Raw genomic sequence first — 24,155 nt, 5'->3', positions numbered from 1 at the left:
ACCTGTGTTTGTTTTGGAATAAATATCAGCTGGGTTTATACATTGGTTTGCTGACTCACTCTTTTAGTTCCAGTTAGGTGCAGGCTTACTTGGTATTGGTATTATTGGTACTATACGTACTTAGCCGGTTTTGATTTCATGTCCAGATATGCGGCATTCTGAATGTTAGTCTGAATGTCAGTGCCGCTTACCGAGTCAGCCCAGGCAAAATAACTGACCTAGGGTGAAAGCCAGTACTGGGCGATAATATCGAAATATTGTGATACAAAGTGAAATAATGCACGTATTGCAGTGCGGCATTCAGTTTCCAATGTATCGCATATTGTTTTTTTAAACGTCTATTTTCATAATATTTCGTTACGGCTCCACAGTGGCTTTTGTATCACTTTTGTCATATGAATCATTCCAAGTGCTTACAAAACACCACACTAAATGTTACAGTACATTGTTACTCATTGTTAATATTAAATCCATAGATTTTGGGGTGGTCACACCAGACCAAGAGAAGCATCTGCAATCATGTCACAGCTTCAACGACGGGAGGGGCTATGTGGCGCGTGCACACCTTTGTGTCGATCTTGCTGGAAATCAAAATCCAACACTGACATTTTAAAATCTGGATGATTCCTGGAAACAAGGAATGACAGTCCCTATTTCAATTGACTTCTGTTTCTCGGTGCCCATTCATAGATATCGGGAAGTTTAGAACCCTTGTGCTGTATTCATCCAATCCTTTGAACTTGACATCAAAGTTGTGTTACATCAAAAGGAAAGCATTGAAAAAGACACTAGGGAGCTGAAGTTTTACCCAGATGGGGACATCATGTCAAAATTTGAAATGAAATTACTAATTAGTTTTCACACTTCCTGGAGTGCGCCATTCCTTGGCTAAAATATAGTGAGTAGAGTATGGAAGAATGTGTCCAAAAAAATGGCACAATACTGCACAATTTATAATAATAATGCATTCTGGACACTCAAAGACACTTCACAACAGATATATTACTTGTGCACGTGCAAATTTATGCACCTTCATCTCCTCCGACCACAAGCAAGCATTCTCACCAAGTCACACACCAGTGTGAGTGACACTGAAGGCAAGGTGGAAGGAGTGTCTCGCCAAGTACATAACGACACATGACTCAGACAGAGTTGGATACGCACAGCGTAGTTGCTGGTTGACCTGTTCTACTGCCAGAGCCATGGCCGCTCCTATTAGGTGACTTCTTCAATCCCAGGCGAAACCTACAGTAGGTCTTCTGGGACACAAACGTTGTCCCTTAGCTCAAATGTATCACTTCAACCCTGACCATTGTACTAATTTCTTATTGGAGAGTGATTTGGCGCCATCTCATGGCATTGTGGGGTGTTAAAAAATAATATTTTGAGGATGTGAAATGAGTGTGATTGTGTTGTTCTACAACCATGCCTTTCTCAAATGGTTTCATACGTTTACTATTACAACAATTAATAATTCATTCAACTGTTACATGTCATCAGTGTTGGGCAAGTTACTTCAAAACTGTAATGCATTATTTATTACTTATTGCTGTCATTTCAAAGTAATTAGTTACATTACGATATTACTGTATTTGAAATGTAAGACATTACTATTGGAAACACAAACGTAAATGTAAACCTTTAAACAAGATACAAAATCTTGTTTTTGTATTTTAATACCTTTATTGTTTAGCTTCACAGCATAATGATGCATTGTTTATGCTTTAGGCAAACTCACTGCATTACACAATTTCAATGTTAATATTCAAATTTAAGTTCAGTTGGCTAGGTTAGGTACAGGCTTTTCAAAAATAGATAGTTTTGGTGGGGCTAACTAACAGCTAGTTTACGTCATTCTTATTGTGTTTAACTTACTGTTTAACATAGTTTTTGTGTGCTTCATCTTGATACACATTGACCACATTATTTATAGACTACTATTAATAGCATTTGTACAGTGAAAATTAGCATTAGCTTACCTTGTCATTATTGCTAGTTTCAAAATGCTGGTGAATCCACTGTGGAACACGGCGGCAAGCCTTTTACGTCCGACATACTCCACCACGAGTCTCCTAACCTCTTGAGTGAGATTGTGTGCTAATTTTGCCTGCTTTGTTGCATTCCCACTGTCAAAACTCTGCATGTTTTCTTTTCACTAACTTCATGTTACTATGGCACCAATCTAAATAGTTTGTCAAATTACTGCTATTATTGCTATTATTCAAAGAGGACAGCTTTTTTAGTGTCGCGCACAAAGTGCAATTAAATATTATATTCTTCTTGTCTTTATCTCTGATGAACTGGAAGTAATGGCCATACTGTATGTTCATCTTGTGGACGTATTATACATATTCAACCTGTTGTCTGCGGCTGCATTCATCTTGGCTGTAGTAGATACTAACAGTACGTAAACACCCCCAGACCTTTCTCCTCCGATCTTGCTGTGTGTTTTGATGCATTTGAGGAAAAAAATCCCCAACCACTTTCAGGCTAAAAAAGCATTGTAATGCATTGCTTTACTCTGATTTGTAACGTGTAAAATATTTCTATTTATTGTGTGTAATAAATTACACTATGGCATTACAGCAAAAAGCAATACATTACATTACTTTTGTAAGGCATTACTTCTAACACTGCATGTCATTGAGTTGAATAGGTGTACCAAATGAAGTGTCTGACACAGTGGTTGTTGATGCTATGAAACATCTGCTATGTATTGTTGTAATGTTTGTATCCTCCTCAGCAAGCTCAGTGCACTTGCTCAGCGGGCCCAGCTGCAGCTGCACATAAGCTCTGCAGGATGTTATGACTATGATGTAAGAACGTGTCTTGGTAAAATTAGGTCACAGGGCTTAACCGGGTAGCTGTGTCTGAAAATGATGAATTTGGTGATGCGGTCGCAGCCTAGTTTCATCTGCTTTCCTGCTTATTAAGGCTTGGGGAGGGAGAGAATCAGGCGGAAGGAACATGTTGAAGCCAGTAGGGGATGAAAGGTAGAGAAGGACCACCCTTATCGAGCACAGCCATTCTCTGTGAGCCTACCAAAGGGGCCTTCCCACACACACACCATAGCCAGCCAGCCAATCAGAGCACTTGCATCCTTGAGCCGTCCTCCCTCGTGCGGCTGCTCATCCATGCCTCAGCGACTCACATTTGAACCGATGAGTTTGGAAACGAGGTTGTGCGCCGCTAAAGCAACCAACAAGCTAGTTCTGCTTTTTTCTTTTTCTTTTTCTTTTTAAACCTCCTATTAATGACAAACAGCAAAGACAGCTTTTTTTTTTAATGTGCTTGTGCTGAAACAGAAACGTCCTTGCTGTCTGAACATCCTCTGGCTTCCTAGCAGTCAGTTTAGAAGAAACACTGATCACTTATGCATCCTAAGGACTTGTCATCCAGTGCAAGAGGATTTGTGCTTGGGAAGGTAATGTGGGGATGTAATGAGGCTAGGTGATTTTTTTTTCTGGACAAGAGAACAAAAAAAGAGAAGAGCTGAAGTGATTGAAAAGAGGCCATGAGAGCGAGAAGAGAGGCAAGGATGGTGTCCACCTGTTCACCATGCACAAACAGAAGGTCAGGTTGGATTTCTGTTTCCCTGGTTAATATACAGTCCTGTACTTTATATAGGATTGCATTATTGAAATCAAAAATGACCTGAATTGTAATAATTTTAAAAAATCCAGTGTATAAAACATGTCTGTTTGCAGCAAATAATTTTGACCCCCTTTACAAAATCACATTTGATACACGCTTTGCAAAATATATATTTAAGAAAATGCTGTTTCAATACCCGTAGATGCAAACTAGTGCTCCTATTACAGTACTTTTATTTTTATGATTCATGTAATTTACGCCTGGGCATTGAATCATCCTGCAAGGTATTTCTGAAGTACATGCAGTATGATCTCTTTATCATCATCATCATCATCATCATCATCATCATCATCATCATCATCACCATCATCATCCACATCATCTGTAGTATATAATAAGTTAAAATCCCCCACAATATAGTATTCGTTTTAGGGAATCATATGATATGAGAGTCTGTTTATGCTATTAAATGAAACTTGGTGAGGATATTTAAGTTACGTTTATAGTGTAAGCGTGACAATGAAAAACCTAATTCCATTATGATTATGAACATTTTAATGTGATTGTGCAGTTGTATTTTCCTACTGTATTATATGAAAACTAATCTTAGTTTTATTTCTTATTCAGACTGGTCTCACACCAAATGTTATTTTTTTCTCCTCCTTTTTGTTTTGCTGAAAGTATAGCCATAAACGCATTGGAATCATATATTCACATCCTTGTCTGGTTTCTGACCAGTAGCAAAAGTCACTCATGCCATTGTCTTTGTGAATATGATTGAGCTGGTTGGGGTTTTACCAAGCCAGTCTTAATAAACACTTGTTTATTTCTTTTATCGAGAAGGAGAGCAGTACTTGGGACCAATTCAAACAAAAAAAGAGTCACATAAACACACATAGACACAAGTTCCACACTTCAAACCACTTGAATGCAACAGCCTCTTAAAAAATGTGATGGTTGGGTCGCAACCCACATCATGCAATCCGGTCGTCCACCAGGTACCCTCAGGATTCTCTGCTATCATCCTAGTTCAAGGGTCACAAACCAAGGTAGTCTGTCATGAGACGACAAAGGAAACAGCTGGCTGTTCACTTCTCCAGATGCGCCATGGAACTGTCCTGCACTGGGAAGCTTACAGAGAATGATGTATTAGCTGGAAACACTCTCATATTTGGAGCAGAAGCTGCTCCCAATACACCTTTGCCGGACCAGGGACCAGCAGCCTCCCTCTACCTCATAGCCACTGTCCTTTTCATACGGGAGAGAGGGATTTTTCTCCCACTTGTGATTGTCCCATCTGGCGAACACGCCGATATTTGATTGGCTAATGTCCTTCAAGTGCCTCTAATGTGTCAATTTGGTCCAGCTTCTTAAGGAATGCAATCAGGCACGCAAAATCCCTCGACCCACAAAACAGTGAAATAATAAACAGACAAAAAAGAACCACGCATTAAAATGACATCGCTTTGACAAAATGAACAATTTATATGTTTCATATTAAATAAAATTAATCAGTTAATTTCTCTGAAACCATTCTTAAAGGGATAGTGTGTAAGCTTTAGACCATTTTTCATTTCGGACAGCAGGAGGTGTTGTAGGTGCTGCATTTACCATTGTTCGTAGCTATGACAAACATGGCCGACTCCGGAGAAGTGCCACCCCCATGTAATATAATTTAATGATAACTAGACCTTTGATTTTGTACATATATATATATATATATATATATATATATATATATATATATATATATATATATATATATATATATATATATATATATATATATATATATATATATATATATATACACATACACACACACACACACACACATATATACGTTTGGTCAAGAACACTTTCATTTGCAACTTTTGAAACTTACAATCATTTAATGAGTCCTTTTTAATGAAAAACTGTCTAAATCTTACACACTGTCTCTTTAATGCATTGCTTATTTTATGTCATTGAAATCATCTTAAATGTAGACTGAATTGATCTTAATTCGTGAGTTGGGGCTCATTGTCAATTATAGCTAAATTATACCATTTTCTTTGTGTTGTACATAGTTCCTGCTTGCTGTATTAAAAAAAAAAAAAGAATCCACAGATGACATCAGTGGTGTTTCACACTTGCATTCGTGGACCATGCGTGTGCATTCATGACGCTGAGTCATCTCGAGGCTGGCTCACTGTAATTTTTTTTGTAAATTTATCAGGCCACAAGTTAACGTACTATAAATTTGAATGCACACACTGCTATTCTGGTGATAATCCACAGGGATGAAACATAAATCGAACCGCATGAATGAAGATTCTCTTTGCTTGGTCTTCAGCATTTTTTCCATCTTTTGATCATCCTCTGCTGTGTGTTTGTTCCACAACATCCATGACCAAAAGGTACATCGTTTATTACTGACATGATCATTGATTAATGGATCCTGCCGATACGCCAGTGTCTCTTCCAAAACCTTTTACTTGGCTCACTTTGTACTCAAGAAATAATTTAGTCAATGGAAAGTATCCTCCTGCCGTCTTGTTTAAAAAAAATCGCACACCACTTATAGTATTTCGCATGTTGAGTTTCACTGACACATCATTGACCGCAACATCCAATGTCATGATCGAGTGTCAAAACGACAAGAAAAACATCGGTGAAGGAGCAGTAGTGGGTCTCTGATCACAGTGATTCATGATGCATGTGGGCTCCTATTATTGAGTCACTGACACTGGAGTGAAAAGGGCTGTGCTACTTTGTACTCTTCTTGCAATTAAACACACACAAAAGCATTCTGCGTGAGGTCTTACTCAGAATGACGGAAAATGAGTGTCTTGTTCCTCTGGCAACATCCCTGGTTATGTTATGTGATTCTAAGGTGAATGTTACAGTATGATAGTGTTTCAATATTTGAATTGAGGACATCTGTTCTAATATACAATATACACATTGAAACAAGCTTCTCTCTATGCTTGCCCAAATATGATAGCAAGGCCTCTCACTTACTTTTCTGTACCTTCACTGATAGGCCAAGCAAAGGAAGTGGAGGAAACTGATATGGAAACCTCAAAGGTAGGATATAATGATATCCCACACATTTAGCAGTAATGCTTGAAACATTTATTTGGATCTTCATTTTCTATCAGCAGGATGACATCTTTGAACAACGTTTACAAATCATACACATGAACATTACGTGGCATTCTACTGATTATATTGGGTTTATGTAATCCTGTTTTTTCCCAGTGTGAAGGTTGCAAAGACTTTTTCAAAGCTGAAATGCTTGAAAGGTGTGAGACCTTGTTGCTTTGTCTTCACAAGTGACGTGGATCATTCACGAGGTTGAAAATAGCCTCAAGTGGTGTCCTTGTCAGTGCTTTGTGGGTGATAATGGAATAGCATGCAGATAAAGCCAAATTTTGAAGTCAGTGTTTGTGCTTCAAGACCGTTTAATGATTCCATTTAATATAATGCCTAAAGTCTGTCATTTACATTGCACACAGCAATACAGTACTGCTTGTTTTGAGAACAGCTTGTAGAGTTCTGTCTTGACATGACTTTCATGGTTAAATAGGTGCCCTGAAACCAGCACTAAACAAAAGGCAGTTAAAAAAGGTGTGGCATTTGCCAAGGTCCACAGTCTGTGCAAAGGACAGGGTGCTGAAAAAGTGGCAAATGCTGGATTTGTGAGAAGAATGACTCGAATTAGATCACAGCCACCGGGGACCAATTGGAGCCAGCGTGGCTCGGAGCTGCACCCATTTCATTTTGGTGACGTAAATATCATGGTCTGAGGTTACATCTAATATGGTGGTATGAGTGGAAGGCAATATCAGTAGCCTAAAATATCAAGTTGTATTTGCCGCCTCTCACATTTTCACCCATAAAAGGGGTCAAGCGAGCATTCCATCCCATGCATCTCTACATCACAGCCCAAAGAGCTCCAGGATTGGCCAGCCCAGGCACCAGCTACTGTATGAACATCCACGAGTTTGTCTGGAGTAGAAAGAAAGCAAAGTTGCATGGAAGACCAAACCAAAAAGTATTGATAACTCTGGGAGGTTTGCAGCACAGCATCTTTGTGATTTCTGATGACTTCACAAATGAATTCTGTGAATCACTGAATGCAGCATTCCAATCACAAGACAGTCATACAAGATATCACGTAAGGCACAACTATTTAATTTAATCATGTAACGTATAATTTTTATTTTAAGAAAGTTAATTTGTTCCATTTTGATATTATTCTCTGGGGGCCAAAAATGGAATTGTCTGTGTTCATTTAATAAAAAATCTTTCTACAGGGATGCAAATTATTTTAATATAGTACCGTCGTTTCCATTTAAATCATCACGAGTGAGGCCGACCGATAGTAGACCAGAACTGTAGTGACGCGTTGCAGGGAGGCAAGTGTGACGGCTACTGAAAATAAGTGTAATTACCTAAAAACGCCTGCAGATGGAGACAAAACAACACAAATACAACCAAGCCCCTAGGATCATGACAGTTGTTTTTGTCGTAAAACCGGGAAAATACCATTAAGAGTGGATGAAAAAACTCAGTATTCCACGTCGCAACATGAAAATAATAAGACAGGGACGCTGTAACACAGGGATCCACTATACTCCTGATAATCCCAGTGTTCACCTTTTTTCTTCTCCTCCCCCATTCCTTGTTTTATAATTATGATTAGTGTGTTATGAGGGTTTATTGAGAGTCTATTTTCATCCTGTTTGCTGCTGCAGCTGGTGAGTCAGGGATTGGAAGGCCCCTTTTAAAATGAGCGCTTTAATGTTAGTGCTTTGTTCTTTTATTCATGGAACACGTGGCACTCACACGGAAGCCCATCTGCTTCTGACTTTACCTTTTATACACGGAGCTGGACCCAATAATAGTGTGCTGTTAGTGTTTTTATTCTCTCTCTCTCTCTCTCTCTCTCTCTCTCTCTCTCTCTCTCTCTCTCTCTCTCTTGCTCTCTTTTTTTATAGATTATGACTGCCATGCATCATTAACATCGGCCAACTTTTGTTATGAATTCACGAGTTTGGCCATCAGACTGTCTGTAAAAAATCTTGAGATGTGTCCAGTGTACATTTTGAGTTATCAGATGTATCTCATTCTGGCCTTTTCCAAGAGCTTGCAATTTATACATAAATGTGGGCCTACACACTGCTGATGTGCAATCCCTGTGTACCCGGAGTAACCAGTAGTGCATGACAAACAGATGACGAATTGACAATGAACCAGTCACATATTCAGAGTAAATCGGAGAATTTACTTCACATTGGCATCCAATCCTGCAAATCATAGCACAAGGAATAATTCAGATTCCTAAATTCAAATGGAAAACAAAGTAAATGGGTGGAGGGGGTAGATGAGGGTTGAATGATTGCTAAGAAAACTGAATAATCATAGCTATAAATCTGTATTTCAGATTTCAATGCGTTTGCCATTGTAAATTAGCCAGCAGGGGGCATTAGTGAGGAGAAAAAAAAATACATCGACTTGTTTTTTGCTGACGTAAGAGAAGGAGCTGTCCATTCAGCACCACCCTGCGTTTCTCTTCAACGTGCTGGGCATAGAACTTGCGTCAACGAGGAGTACGTGTATCAAGGCAGCCGATAGGAATATCAGGAATATCAAGCTTTAAAAAAGCTTGATATTCCTGATTGTAAAAGTAATGCACTTTTATAAATGTAGCCCTTTTGTGGTATTGTGGTCATTTTTGGCTTTTCCAGTGATGCAGAAGAATGCCACACAATGACCATACAGCTCGTATTGGTTAGTATAGCTCTTGTCTATCTGCTTGTGTTAATATTATTGGGGTTTTTTTTAAATACAATTGTACATGCTACTGCATACATTCATATTGGTAAGACATTTGCATTAATGTGTTCTACTTGACAGAAATGGCCTCCAGCATTTGCACTTGTCATTAATTAGGACTTTCCCCATGCATCTTTGGTGGATGCATTTTCTCTTGCTTGCTTGCATACTATGATGAGGTGCACACCAGATGGACACTGTGCGAGACGATTAATGTGCTCTCACTGTGCCACACTGCCATCTTATCCTCCTTTCTCCTCACTTTGTTTTCCCTGCTCTCTCTATGTCTTTCGTGTGGTTTTACTCAATTAACTGGATCATAATACAATAAAGGTACAATTTATTTAAGGATGGGCTTTTGTGTAGTAAATTCTTTTAATTGAAAGTTGTGAATAAAAATTGGTTACTAGATGTTTAATTTTTTGATATTAATAATATCAATTGACTAGAAGCCCCTGTAACTGGCTGTTGACCAGTGCAGTGTGTCACATTCAAACTCAACTGGGATAGTCACTTATAATTTGAATGCAAACAAGCAGTGTAGAAACTGGATAGATGATTGGATGAATATGAATCTTCATTGCAGTTGCCTATTCTTTGGCCAGCACTCTATTGTTGCTAAATAATACATACCATTTGGTCTTCATTGATTCTTTCTTGTGATTGCATGCGGGGAACAAGCATGGGGTATGGTTCTTGGTGAGTCAGCACTGATAGGCACAGGTTCACCCATGATCCCTAATGAGCTCAAGCACGAGTATTGTTATTATTTTTTTTCATATAAATTAAAAAAAAAAACAACAAAAAAAATCGAATGTCTTTAAGATCATAAGTTGCAATGTATGTCTATGCTGAACAATAGTTCCTTTATTTCACCGAGTGCAAGTTAGTTATTATTAGTATTAGATTGGACTTCTAATAATGAGGATACATTTTCTTGTCGTGTCAGGAGAGGATTTATAGCACAAGGAATGTGTTGCTCATGACCCACTGTGTGTGGTTTTTAAAATGACTTATTTTCTTAATGTCCGTGAATCACTGCCCTTTGGCCTGCAGATTAAACAAGTACTGCTTAATTTGGCACAGCAATTGTGGTGCTGTGAAGGTTAATCCCTTACAAATATAGCTTGCTAAACATGAGGTCACAGTGACTGGTTTCATTAGCAATAGAGTTCCCAAGAGTAATATACCATTTTTAGTTGAAGAATTTTCCTCGAAAAATGCTCTGAAGGAGAACGCATTAGGAGTTTAACACTGCCAACTGACAATGGTCAAGACTGGAGCCCGACACGAACGCAAAGAATTGCAACAGAGCCCACTCTTAATACCCTCAGCATGGAGGATGGGATAGCTAACGGCTACAATCAGCGTTGCACTTCAGGTCAGTAGGGTTTATCTTGCAAAGAAGAGAAAGGGAGCCATCTAGGGAAGTGGACAGAGGCAGAACGGGAAGGGGTGTTAGGGGAGGGGGAGGGGAGCTATCCTGCGCCTGCTCACTGTGAGCACTGCAAGTGGAGCTTTCATCCGCAGAGGCAGTGGCTGAGAGAGCGATGGGGGAGAGTTTGAGCCAGAAAACTGTGAACACTTCACAGGCTTGAATATTAGAAGGATCTGCAGCAGCTGCAGTTGCTTTTCCGTGCAATTTTTAACTCCTCCACTTGATGCTATGGATTGCTTCGGGGACATCGTACTGCTGTGTCACCTGCTTCTCTTCAGGGAAAACTAAAAAAAAAAAAAATTCCAGAATTTTTGGCACAAGCTCCCAGCACTGCGGCACAGAATGTAACAGGAAGCGAGATAAATGCTTGTGGAGTTTGGTGGCCTTAAGCACGTCTCGTTATTTGCTTTCCCTGCATGCATAGGAGGTGACGATCGTGGAGGTTGATAGTCAGCATGCAGCGGCATCAACGGGCAGCCTGGTGCCCACTACACGCTATGGACATTAGACACACCTCGTTGTACTGATGAAAAGCTTCAAGCTCGCCTGGTAAGGTGCAAAATGAAAAGTGGAGTATCTCACTCATGGTGTGTTCACTTGTGTATTGCATTGCAATCGGGCACATTTCAAGCAGTCGTAATTGCAAAGGACAGCCCAGACAGATTCTGGTCGTGGTTTAAAGGGTTAACACCTAAGGTAAAGTGCTGTGCAAGACTGATTACACTGAATAAGGTAGAATGCATGCCATGCGGTTTATAAATGTGTGGTAGAGACTTCACATATCCGTGCACATGTGGGCTTGTTGTCAGGCTGTGACAGTGGTGACCTCGCTGTACTCCCCTCTGCTGTGCTCGATATGAACACAGAGCAGCAGAGAGGCGATCACGTGGCAGAAAAAAATGAAATAATAATGGGGGCGGCACATGCTCCCCGTCATCCCTCACATGGGCGCACGCATCCACATCCAGGTGTCTCGCTCTCCGCTTTTGCTGGCCGCGCGAAATCCCTCTTTTACCAGCTGCCCTCCTTTTCTTCCATCATCTCCTCCCTTTGTTTTTTTATGCACCTCCTCCTCTTCTTTGAGTGGTATTTTTAGACAAATTACAGTGCACTGCAGGGGTGAAAAAAAAGGGAGAGGGAGAGCTGTTTCAGCAACGTGAGTCCCGCTTGCTTCTTTGATGTCCACTCTAGACTTGATGAGTTTAATGAGATTGATTGTTGTCTCAGCAAACTCAGCGTTCTTGATGATTTGTATGTCTCAGACAGGCTGTTTCTACACAAACACTATTAGACCAGTCTGCCATCCCTTAGTCACCCTGATAGGCACAAGTTGAAGCACCATCTGTTGACATCCCCTTGCCTTTTATGCATGGAGGCTGACCTGTCTGGCTGCCACACTGTTGTATAACCTCATGTATATATGCAGACATTTGTAGCTGGGCTGAAGCCAATTGGATTGGACAGGAATGCAAATGTCCCTCATGTTTATCTCTGCCAATGACTGACCCTAATCCTAACCCCTCAAAATTGAACTTGTCCAGAGACAAGAGAACGAATTGAAATTAAATAGTAGGGATGGAGACATTTCATGCTTACTTGACAATCGTGGTAATGAGCCTGATATGGCGAAAAGGTGTTTTAACATTCAATGTTGAAAAAAGAAAAGTGAGAAGTTATTAAATGTGTCTTGTGCATTCTCATATATGAATGCATATGGTAATTAATTTGAAAATGTGATCTGATCATTTGACTGCTAAACACAAGTAACAGTTAATGAATGGAGTTAGAGCCCTTTTTCACATCCATTAGGATGCATTTCATATTGCTGGCGTAAGGGTGGAATTCTCATACTGTACCTCAAAAATCATCACTTATCAGGATACTCCAAAAATGGCAAGTTGGCTCCGCTAGTAAGCGGAATTCCCCATTTTGGATTGCTTCATCCATCCATCCATCCATCCATCCATCCATCCATCCATCCATCCATCCATCCATCCATCCATCCATCCATCCATCCAATCCATAATCTCATGAGGGTCATGGGCATGTTGGAACCTATCCCCCCCTTAACTCTTGGCCAGCCAATTGCTGGTCACCCAAAGACGAACAACCTATTCACACTCAAAAACATAACTGAGGATAATTCAGAGTGCAAGTGAGAGAGGAAACCAGAGTGTCTGAACAAAACCCATGTGGCACCAGGTAAACATGCAACTCCACAAAGGAAGACTGGGGTCGGAAGCCATGACCGCCGAATTACTCGAATATTCGTGGAATCAAAACCTGGATGGCTGAATTTGGAGGCGGATATGCTAACCTGTTGGATATTATTCTGCATGTAAATGACAACAGAATATAACATATGTTTATCCAGCCCGTAAAGTTTACTCTCTTGAAACAATTTTGTTAGCCGTTTGGCTAACCAATAAATTGATAATTCTATAACAGTTTGGTCAAATTTTGACCACAACGTATTGGTTACTATCACCAAAATTGGGTTCAACAAATGAGAGTTTTTCAAATCCATTTTTAGAGTGTACTCATAGCTCATCTTGCGAATGTTGCATTGGTGACCATGATTGGTTTGAGCACTGGAGCACTGGACACGTCTGATGTCATTTTCAATTGACAGCAAGTGGCAAAATTTGTTGTAAAAGGTATTAGTTGGACATGAAACCTAATATTAGTTATTTTAGTTATTACATTTAAGTTTTTATATGCTTTTCTAACATTCAATCATATTAGGATAGAATAGATTGGAATAGAATAGAATGGCTTTATTATCATTGTGCAAGAGTACAATGCAAATGGGGATTTGAAGAGCTTCGAGTCGCTGCACATATACTGATAATAGCAATGTGATGGCGTATGAAATAATATAATAAAATTAAAAAAAAAAACATTGAATTGTTATTCTCATCATGTATTTCATTGTTTTCACAGTGAATTTTGAGCAACTCCCATCCGTGCTTCAATGTGATTGAGTTCCGCCATAGCAAAAAGCCAGTTTCAACACTTACACAATCACCAGATCTCTGACGGGCAAATTTTATTTGTCAGCAGTGGAAGGAAACGTTGCATTCACGTTTGTGGCCGTGTGGTTTTCTTTATTCACGAGAGCTTAAAAAAATGCAACAAGACTCTTTTCAATGAGGATTTGTGAGGTTAAATTTTTTCCATCGTTTGCCTTGCAGCGCTGGCTTGACTTTCCAGAATTGGCTGTCTGGTGATATCACAGCACAGCTCACCTGCAACATAGTACAAAAGCCCATTGGGGCCATTTTAAATGGAATAAAATCGTAGTAAATGAGAATCCTGATTCCTATATGATTTTCTGGGCACACCCCTAAGAAATAATACCCCTAATAAATATGGTAAATGAATAGCTTTCTCAAAGGAAGACCTGTCAGACAAACTGAGACGGATTGAGACGAATTTAAGTATTCTCCCCACTGTTTCAAGTTGAGGTCTCCAGCATCCCACTACACACAGCATTACTGGCGCACTGCTTCCCCCTCCTTAGATGCCGGATGGTGGGCTGGATATTCATTGAAGCTGTCCGGAAGTCGTTTTCCAAAGACTCACCAAACTCCTCTCTCACTCAAATTTTTGGCTCGATTACCGCCGAAACCACATTCTGTTTGGCGTGTCAAAACCTGACAGCTGCTTCTCGAGTCTCATAGACTAAAAAGGCCTGATGGGAATATCTCATCAGCTTGAGGGCATCCCCTACCGTTGGTGTCCACCAGGGGATTCAAGGACAGACACTGCCCAACTTACGGCCACAATTTCCATCAGCGGCCTCAACAACGGCGTCTCGGAACATGGTCCATTTGGGCTCAATGTCCCCCACCTTCCCTGGGACTTGTGAAAAATGCTGCCAAATTCTGCCTGATGTGGAATTTGAAACACCTTCCGACAGGAATTTCCAGACTTTCCCAGCAGACCCTCATGATAGGTTTGGGTCTTCCAAGTCGCATTGGCATCTTCCCCCACCATCAGAGCCAACACACCACCAGTTGTTGACAGCTCTGCCCTTCACCCGATTGTCCAAAACATGCAGCCACAAATCCGATGACACGACCATTGAACTGCAGCCTACGGTGTCCTGGAGCCAAGTTTACATATGGACACCCTTATGTTTCAACATGGTGTTTGCTGTGGCCAATCAATGACAAGCACATAAGCCCAATAACAGAGCACCATTCAGGTTCAGATTAGGGGTACAGTTCCTCCCAGTCATGCCTCACTCGCTGTCATTGTCTATTTCCAATGTACAGGCGCTGAGCAAGGGAGCAATCACTAGGCCCACACTTTTTCTGCACCTTTCACCATGAGCAAGTCAAAATATGTCTAGTTTGAGCTTTTCTGCCTCACACACCAGTTCATGTTTGTTGTCCCTAGCATCTGCACCCTGTTGATTGGACTGCCAGTTACACAAAAGATGCACAATCAGTGACTCTATACCGGTGTTCCAAATGGGATACTTGGGAGGGAGCGTTGTTTTTACAATAAAGCACTGCATCATCCTTCATCACCATCCAGACTTGCATTTTGCCTTCAGGATCTCTGCAGCAAAAGAGGATAGCCGACTGAACATATTATTCCTTCATGGCTCCCACTATAGATTTTTTCTTGACTTCTTCTCATGTTTCTTGGATATTTAGCCTGCTGCACCTGCTTTGTTCAAAGCACATGCTATTTTGTCATCGCCATCACATACTCCTCTCAGTCCCAAATATCAGACATTCGAGGGGAAATGAAGAATGAGCACGGTTTTATCAATGTTGTATTTATGAATGCAGTCTCTGGCTAAGACAGAAGAGTGTTGGGTCAGGGCCACATGATGGAAGAGGTAGTTCTAAATTAGCAGAGAGGAAGCACCAGCACACTGTATGCACATTCATCATTGGAATGATATTGGTGCTCAGTATAGATGAAGGCAACGTTTGCAATATACAGTAACGCTATATTTTGTTCAGATCAGTTGTTAAGCAAAAATTGTTGGTCATTTCCGTTTTGCTCTTCTTCAGCCATTGCGGGTTTAAAAAAAAAAAAAAAATCATCCACGAGTCTGCAAACGCTAACATTAGCTGGTTGAGCAACATGTTTTTTTTCTTGATTTAACCACTTCCACCGCTAAACATGTATATAGCGAGAGAGAGAGAGAGAGAGAGAGAGAGAGAGAGAGAGAGAGAGAGAATATGTGTGTGTGTGTTTAACATGCGTACTTGGTACATGCGGGGACATTCAAGCCATCTCTAGTCTCAATCTGCAGATCTGCAGATGGCAGCGGCCCTCTGGGCTTTAATCCGTTTGCCAACTTCCTGACCCCTCTGACGTCTTTGAGTCCTGAGGTAACCTCTCTAGAGTGAGTTTTATTCCAGAATTTGAATTAGTTAGTTTAGTTTAAACCCAGACAAGTAAACAAAATTTGTCATCCTGTCAACCACAGGAAGAATAACCAATATTATGAGTGACTACATGACTGCATGAAAGGTCAATTAGTAAATAGTTTTTGTTCATAACAGGATCAAACTATAACTCGTTTTAAAATGGAATGAACCCACCCATTGTCTTGAACGCAAAGTAAAGTGTGCTTTAACTCTTTGTAACCACCTAATCAAGTGTGAAAGTAAATGGAGCATTATCCTCTCACCCCCCCCCCCCCCCCCACACACACACACACACACACACACTCACGCCTACACTCCTCTCTAGTTGGTAACAGTTCAAGTGACGGAAAACATGAATGGCTTGACTGGCTGCCATGGCAACTGCACGGCCAAGATGCAGTCAGACATTTCCCACTGAGCAGGCGGCAGCCCATTAGTTTTGCCAAGGACATGCCTTTAAAAAGCACCCTTCCTTTAATGTAATGTAGGCATTTGTTAGGTTTTTTTTTTTACTATTTTTCACTTTTTCCTAATCCTATCCCTTTTTCCTATCATCATGTAAAATACTTTGGTTATGTGCGATGGACAGGAATTCTTATCTACCTTTTTTTCTTTTTGAATGGATAGATGACAATTGTGGCCAGCACTCCTCTTAATATTATGCCAATCGAACAGTGTTGTAATGTAGTATATACAAACTGTTATCAGAAAATACATAAACAAATACTGTTTTTGTTATGTTTTATCGAAGTGAAGGACTGTTGAGTTTTCAGAAGCTACAAAAAAATAATTGAGTCAAAATCACTGTTGTGCAGAAAACACATCTCTTCACAAAAAAACCTCATTTTCTCCTTTTGTCCAAAATAGCTTGGTGTCTATCATAAGACCCATTTTCAACAAACAGTGATTACTGAAGAACAGTATAAGGCAGAATCTTACTTTCTTTTTCTGGGTAAAGAATGTAATCCAATCTTTCATATGGTTTAAACAATGACTCTACTTAGTTTGTAGGCATATATACAATACAGTACAATATTCTGTCAGCCTTGAAAGATGCATCAAAATGCTCGAAATCGGCTGGCACTCAAGGGATTGCCTTTTCAGATAACTTGGTACTGAAAGAGTTAGTATAAAGTGAATATCAACAACACATATACCTGTAGTCTGTTATTGGTATAAGTTTGTCAAATTTACTACTGAAGTGGCATCAAGTCTGCAGTGACATAATCCAAAACTGCAATTATACTCTAGAAAGCATAGCTCTTTGCCAAGGTTGATCCGGCAACAGAAAAGTCCATATGTCTCAGATTTGTTTTATTTATATTTATAATAATAATATAATAATTTTGATACTAATAATTAATAATAATAATAATAATAATAATAATAATAATAATAATAATAATAATAATAATAATAATAATAATAATAATATAAAAATATGCCCTAAAATTAATAAAATTCCGTTTCACTGGTAATCATGTGACAATATTACATTGATACAATGCAGTAATTGTAAAATGAATACAGTATTGTCTATCAGTGACTATGGCAGTAATATTGCATAAAATCATGCTAAACTTTGTTAGTGTGCAATCATTTTGCCGATAAGCTTCTGCGCCCCAAGTGCCCCAAGTAGGTCAGTTGCTGTTTGCTTATGTAGGCTCATGTGGACACATTGTGTTTCGGCTCAGTGGACCAGCTTGGTCCTTTTTATTTCCGCTACATTCCTCTTCCTGTTCCCACCGAGGTCACCGTTTTGATGAGGTCATGTTGGGGAAGGGGTAGAAATCAAATGTTTGAATTGAGGAGTTGCATTTATGTATTGTGTCATCGGGTTCAAGGTAATAATTCATTGTATAGCTGGTATACAACAACAATTGGAGTGCTGCTCTGCTTATAAAATAAATATGAATAGTAAATAGAAGAAAAATTACAAATAATTATAGAGTGCAGTGTTTTTTTCAGTGTGTTTTTGTTTCGTTATGCTGAGCGTCAATACATCTGGGGAAATTGCAGTCCCTCAGTCTGTTTGCCCGGCTTTTTTGAGCTCTGAAGCACCAACGAGAGAGCAACAACATAATGACCAGGATCAATTGTGTCTCTTACTATGTTCCCTACAACATCCACCTGGAAGAGAGCATCCAGTGATTTTTCTGGGTGGTGTTGATCACCCTCAGCCCCCACAGCGTGACGCAATACATTAGAATACTTCCAATGGTGTTAGGGTAGAAAGTCACCAGAACCTGCTCCTCAACATGGTTTTTCCTGAGCGCTTTTAGGAAGTGGGATTACTGTTGGACTCTCTTCCCCACCGCTGTGGTGTTGATGGTCCAGGGGAGGCTATCGGAGATATGGAATCCCAGAAGTTTGAATGAATGGACCCAATCCAGTTTCGAATCAGTTTGTTTGTATTTGTGGAGTTCAGAGTGACGTGGCTCTCCAACTCCACACTGAGAGTCTCTCAACCTCATCCCTGCAGGCAAACAAAACTCCATCTGAGATGAGCCTGACCACAGTGGTGTCATCCGCAAATTTAAAGACGGAGTTGGAGATGTGGGATGGAAGTTCTGCGTGTATGACGAGTACAGTAAATGACTCAATACATAGCCTTGTGGTGAGCGAGTACTGAGGGCCATTATTGGGGAATGATATGGGCCCAACCTTGAAAGTTCCTAATCCGCAGCAGATAGAAGTGAACATGCCAAGGAGGAAGGGTCTGTTAATGAGATTGTCCTGATAAGATTGTTAAGACTGATATTTGTTAATGTTTAGTCATTAATAGAGAGATGCATTAACCCCTGGGTGTCCAGGGATTTTTCACTAACCTGGTTTTATTATCACCCAATTTGAGCTGATTTTGCAAGGGTCAAAACATCATCAAATATGAAAATGACATTTACCTTTGGGGCGTCGTGACTTGAGCTGGGTGGAGGCGGAGGGGAGCAGAGACCAACCCGCAGAATTTATTGATTTATTTTCTTAAACGGGAACTTTTCTCAAACTAGAACATATCACCAACAATTTCCTTCTCTTTAATCCATAATAGAAGAAGCCTCTACATTTTGTTGTCGATCGAGGTCCGTCCCCCGGCAAGGAAAGTCTTGCCCTTAGAAGATTGCCGAGCGGTTACGGCCATACTCACGAGCAAGGTTAACTATGCATGCGCCTCCTTCGTATTTTTTTTTATTATCTCCTGCTTGGTTTCTATTGTCATCATCCACTTACTTCTTCCTTTACCGCCACTAGCAATTTTAGAAGCCATGTCTAACAGATAAAGTTTGCAAAGTCTTCACAACATTCCTTCCTTCCGTTTTTCACTCATTTTCTTTCCTTCCTTCCGTCCCCGACCAACTGTGCCATCAAGCTAAATGAAGGCGTTCGAACAATAGCATATCGGCATCTCCGTGACTGACACCGTGACTGTGACATTGTAAGAGCAATAGCATATCAGCGCTACCTTAACTTGCATAAACGGATGATTTCGTTGATGTATCAAAGCGAATTCAATCGTACGTACACATTGACTGGCAATGCCTGGTGAAATCACAGTTAAAACCATCTTGAAGTTACGCACATATCGAAAATTAATATCATAATCTGCTGTACAGTTAAATTAATTAACATGGATATACAAAGGATAAATGACAGTTTCCTATGGGGCGACGTGACTTGAGCTGAGTGGAGACGGAGGTGAGCAGATACCAACCCGCAGAATTTATTTAATTATTTTCTTAAACATGAACTTTTCTCAAACTAAAACATATCACCGGCGATTTCCTTCTCTTTAATCCATAATAGAAGAAGCCTCTCCATTTTGTTGTCGATCGAGGTCCGTCCCCCGGCAAGGAAAGTCTTCAATCAATCAATCAAATTTTATTTATATAGTCCTAAATCACCAAAGTCTCAAAGGGCTTCACAGATGAAAAGAGGTCGTACAGAGACATCTTTTCAGTATAAGGTACACAACAGCATCCCCTGTCAAAGCTCCCAGAAGGGGAAGGAAAAACTCAAAAACCCCAATTTGGGGAAAATCAGAAACCTCCAGAAGGGACCACAGGTGGGAGGAGCCCCCTTCCAGGCCCACAGGTTGAAGTGGATGCTGCATGTACCAGACACAGAAACAATATAAATTACAGAAAACATATTGTGCTATATAGTGCAGTGATGTCTTGACAGCAGGCAAAGCCATTGGGCAAGTCTTGCCCTTAGAAGATTGCCGAGCGGTTCCATCCATACTCACGAGCAAGGTTAACTATGCATGCGCATTCAAAAACATCTAAAAGGCCGAGTTGGATCAAAATTTCCCCCAGGGGTTAAAGGATTTCTAGTGTGCCTTACTGTTAAAACTTAGGGTACAGTATTTTAGATTATGCTGTATTAAAAGGTTGAGCTTGCTTTCTATCTTTGTCATGGGCTGCTTGTAAATCCACCATTTTCAATGAAAAAAAGGAAACTGGCCCATGCGGGTGACACCTCAAAGCAAGAAGTGACCTGCTGTGAGATTTAGAGGGAGCTCGCAATGTAAAGTGACCTGAATGTTGGTGATGTCAGCTCCTCCATTCATGAAGCACATGAATAATTGAGCGTGCAGCAGGCTCACTGTAGCAGCAGCCACAGGAAGAGGTGGAATGCAACAAGAGAGAGAGAGCAAAAGAGACACTGTCAATCCTTTTCTATGCAGCCGTCCGTCGTATTTGAAGGAGAGCAAAAATCGCGAGAGCAGAGCTTCACTGGGGTAGTCGCGGATGCTGCAATCAAGCAGATGATCCAACGGGTGGAAAAGCAAAGATAAGGAATAATGAGGACTAAAGATGGCAGCTTGCTTGGCGGAGCCTATCAGCCTCAATTAGACAAGGGAGACAAGAGCAAAGGATTGAACAAGACAAGGCAACCTCCAGTGTAGCATTTTTATTTATCTTCCATTGCCGTCCCTTTTTGTTCCTGCTCATTTTTTTTTCGCCATTTCTCCTGGCATGATCAGGCACCCATCCTCCCTCCTCTGTAATGCGTCTCTATTTTCTCCCCCTTCTTTTTCTCCTCTTACCTCGGACCTCATCACCACTGCTTGAATGAAGCTGCTTGAAAAGGGCTAATCTCGCGGCTAACTAGATGGCTACGACCAGGTTAGTGCTTCAAATCACCTGCCTCCATGTAATGACCCTTAGATTCCTGAGAGGCTAAATACGCCTGTGCTATTCAGCATGGAAAACATCCTGCCTCATAGTACCCCACTGTCTCTGCTTTGACAGCCGGAGTTAAGGGTGATGTAAGCTGGTTATTAGGAGATCAGAGCTGGACGAGGAAGATCAGTGGCCCTAAGCCTGCTAAAGAAAATCTCCCTGCCTGCCTCGTCCATCTTTTTTTCCTGTGCGCGAGTTTCCATTCCATTCTTGTGGAAAGACAAAGGGGATCGGAGAAGAGAGCAGTTGTGGGATGATTCGCTGGGTGAACAACTCATTGCTGGGGCTCGTCTACGAGGACATGGTGGTGTTTGAGTGTGTCAGCGTGGCCAATGAGGGCTGTCGCTGCCTCGAAGGCTGTTACGGCGACGTGTTGAGGGACCGAGGCTTTCACCAGGGGTATGGCGAGCTGCAGTAGTTTCAAGTTATTTAGTTATAGAATGTGCACAGTTAGTAGATTCAAAATGTGTCAGTTTTTAGCATTTTGTAGAATTTCAGTGAAAAAAAAAAAGAAACCTTCATTATCCACTTATTTTTGGCTGTGCGTTGACAAACACACATGTCCATGAGCACATGCATTCTCATGTTTATGTGTGCTTGTATATCCTCTGTGTGCACATGCACTTGGCGATGCCAAGCATGGCGCTCCACATGGTTTTTCACAGCCACAAGACAGGATGAAGGGCCTTTTGCCACATGTTTTTTTTTTTTTTTCAGGGGTCAGCAAAACCATGAAAACAAGCAGGGGTGCCCTTAGAAAGGCCCGGAACTCTGAGGGTATTGTGGAACGGAACATTTGGACCGCTTGAGCTCATGCGGATTTAAGAGCTTTAGAGCTTATTTCGCGGAAAGACAATAACAAAGTGGTGCAAGTAGCATGCTTGTTTACTTTTTGCTTTTTTGACCTACGTCGTATTTGGGATGACTGTGACATGCATCTGTGGTGACTGACACCTGAAAGCCCCTCTGCTCTCTGTCGGTGCGACACATGGAGTACCTTTACCTTGCTGCTGTTTTTCTGCTCAGCCAGCAGACAACAGGGACAGTATGCTTGGCGTGTCAGCGAAAGGATACTCTTATGCACACGTATACACAGACACCACACTGCTTGTCACAACTCAATACCTATTTCAACCCTGAGTTCTGGACCACGTGATATGACCTACCAGAAATGCCCCTGGATCTGGCTGCCAGTTCGCGTGGTTTGCGTGGTTTGCCCACTTACATGTAAGTCTCAAGATTTGTGGTGATGTTTCTCGGTTTAGGCACGTGGGAGGTTTTTTTCTCTAGGCTAATGAAAAGCCCTCGCTAGGAAAATGGCAGAAGACTCAATTTTCCCTTCTCATCCCTTGTGGGCGGTATGGCTCGGTGGTAGAGCGGTCATCTCCCAGCAGATAGGCCGCGGGTTTGATCCTTCGACCATCGAGACCATGTCTAAGTGTCCTTGAGCAAGACACCGAAATCCCAGTTGCTCTTGATGCTGTGTCATCAGTAGGTAAAGGACTAGTTAGTGTAAAGCGCTTTGAGTACCTAAGGTAGAAAAGCGCTATATAAGTGGAAGTCCATTTACCATTGTGTTTTTACGTTCTTATCTATGGATTTTAGAGCGCCGCACAGTGGCTGCATGCCAACAGGTCTTACTATTCTGTATTCCCCTGTTAGTTATTGTTTTTGTGTGCCTTTGGACAGTTCAAGCCTGTTTAACAATTATTTTTATTCAGGTGAAATAAATGACAATTAAGATATCCTATCCTAGCTTATCCTATCCCAGACATTAAGAGTATACCGAATATTTAAACCACTGTCGCCATAGTGATCTTCACTCTAAGTTGAGATTTGGGATAATTGTGTAGCCGCAGTCACTGCCCCCAGTATGGCTGCTTCATTATTATGGCATTTGTCAGCACTCCTCCCTATCACTGGAGGTAAATATACATAGTATAGACCTCAGCGTTTAGGCCAGTGAATTAATGCAGCCGTACAGTCCTGGGTAGGATGGAAACTCATTATACCAGTAGGGTAGACTATCATCATTTCTGATCAGTTTTATGCAGGGACATAACATAGGCCTCCACAGACGTTCTGTGTCAATAGAGTAACAGTACTGTAGTAGTAGTGTGATTAGATTATTTTTGTAGCTGGATTGTGTTATGTAATTATTACTCATTATTGTATTATTAATACTGTCACAGGTGTCAAACTCAAAGCACTCCTGAAAGCTTGCTATTACTCTTTTTCTGACTCCTGACATTATATACCATGACATGAAATGCATATAACACATGGATGTCAGGGGAAAATATGTAAAATGTGAAGTAAATGAATGGGAACACGGTACCTCGCATTTTAACCGTATTTTGACTTTAAACGAGTAATGTTAATGTTCCTCAGCTTCTGGCAAGCAGACATCATAGCTAAACCTAAGTTATTCGTTTCAAAAAAATATTAGGCAAGAAAAGTACCTTTGAAAATCATTTAACCAAACATTTTCTTAAAAGAACAAACTGGCCCCATGTTACATGGTTAGCAATTATATATTTACAGAGGTGGGCAATAACAAATGTTACTTATGAATTCCCAATTTCATAAGTGGACTGACGACTGATGTTAACTTTGTATCACTGATGGAAGAATTAGCTTTATAATGACAAGTTATGGTGACGACAGTTCTGTATGTATGAACACCTTTCATGAACATACGCCGATGTTTTGTAACTGCAC

The 24,155-nt window shown here is 40.7% G+C and overlaps 1 protein-coding gene across 11 annotated transcripts in view; it reads left to right on the top strand.

The window, feature by feature from the left end:
* Positions 1-3,241: 3,241 nt before the first annotated feature.
* Positions 3,242-24,155, top strand: part of gramd1bb (GRAM domain containing 1Bb) — a 72,918-nt gene continuing 52,004 nt past the window's right edge. For 2 of the 11 annotated variants that reach the window (XM_088426734.1, XM_088426732.1), the window contains exon 1: positions 21,595-21,833. In XM_088426734.1, the coding sequence (XP_088282860.1) occupies positions 21,688-21,833 (146 nt within the window). In that variant the 5' untranslated portion in view covers positions 21,595-21,687. Of the gene's footprint in view, positions 3,574-6,619; positions 6,664-10,783; positions 10,799-10,954; positions 11,405-20,469; positions 21,378-21,510; positions 21,834-24,155 lie in introns of those variants that run through there. The other 9 variants (XM_088426735.1, XM_088426733.1, XM_088426737.1 and 6 more) reach the window with 8 other exon arrangements.

Source organism: Hippichthys cyanospilos, chromosome 11 (genome assembly GCF_059441005.1).
Source record: "Hippichthys cyanospilos isolate Australia breed blue-spotted pipefish chromosome 11, RoL_Hcya_1.0, whole genome shotgun sequence".
In the NCBI taxonomy this organism is placed as follows: domain Eukaryota; kingdom Metazoa; phylum Chordata; class Actinopteri; order Syngnathiformes; family Syngnathidae; genus Hippichthys; species Hippichthys cyanospilos.
Note: the sequence above shows the minus strand (reverse complement) of the source record. Positions and strands in the feature narration are given on the sequence as shown.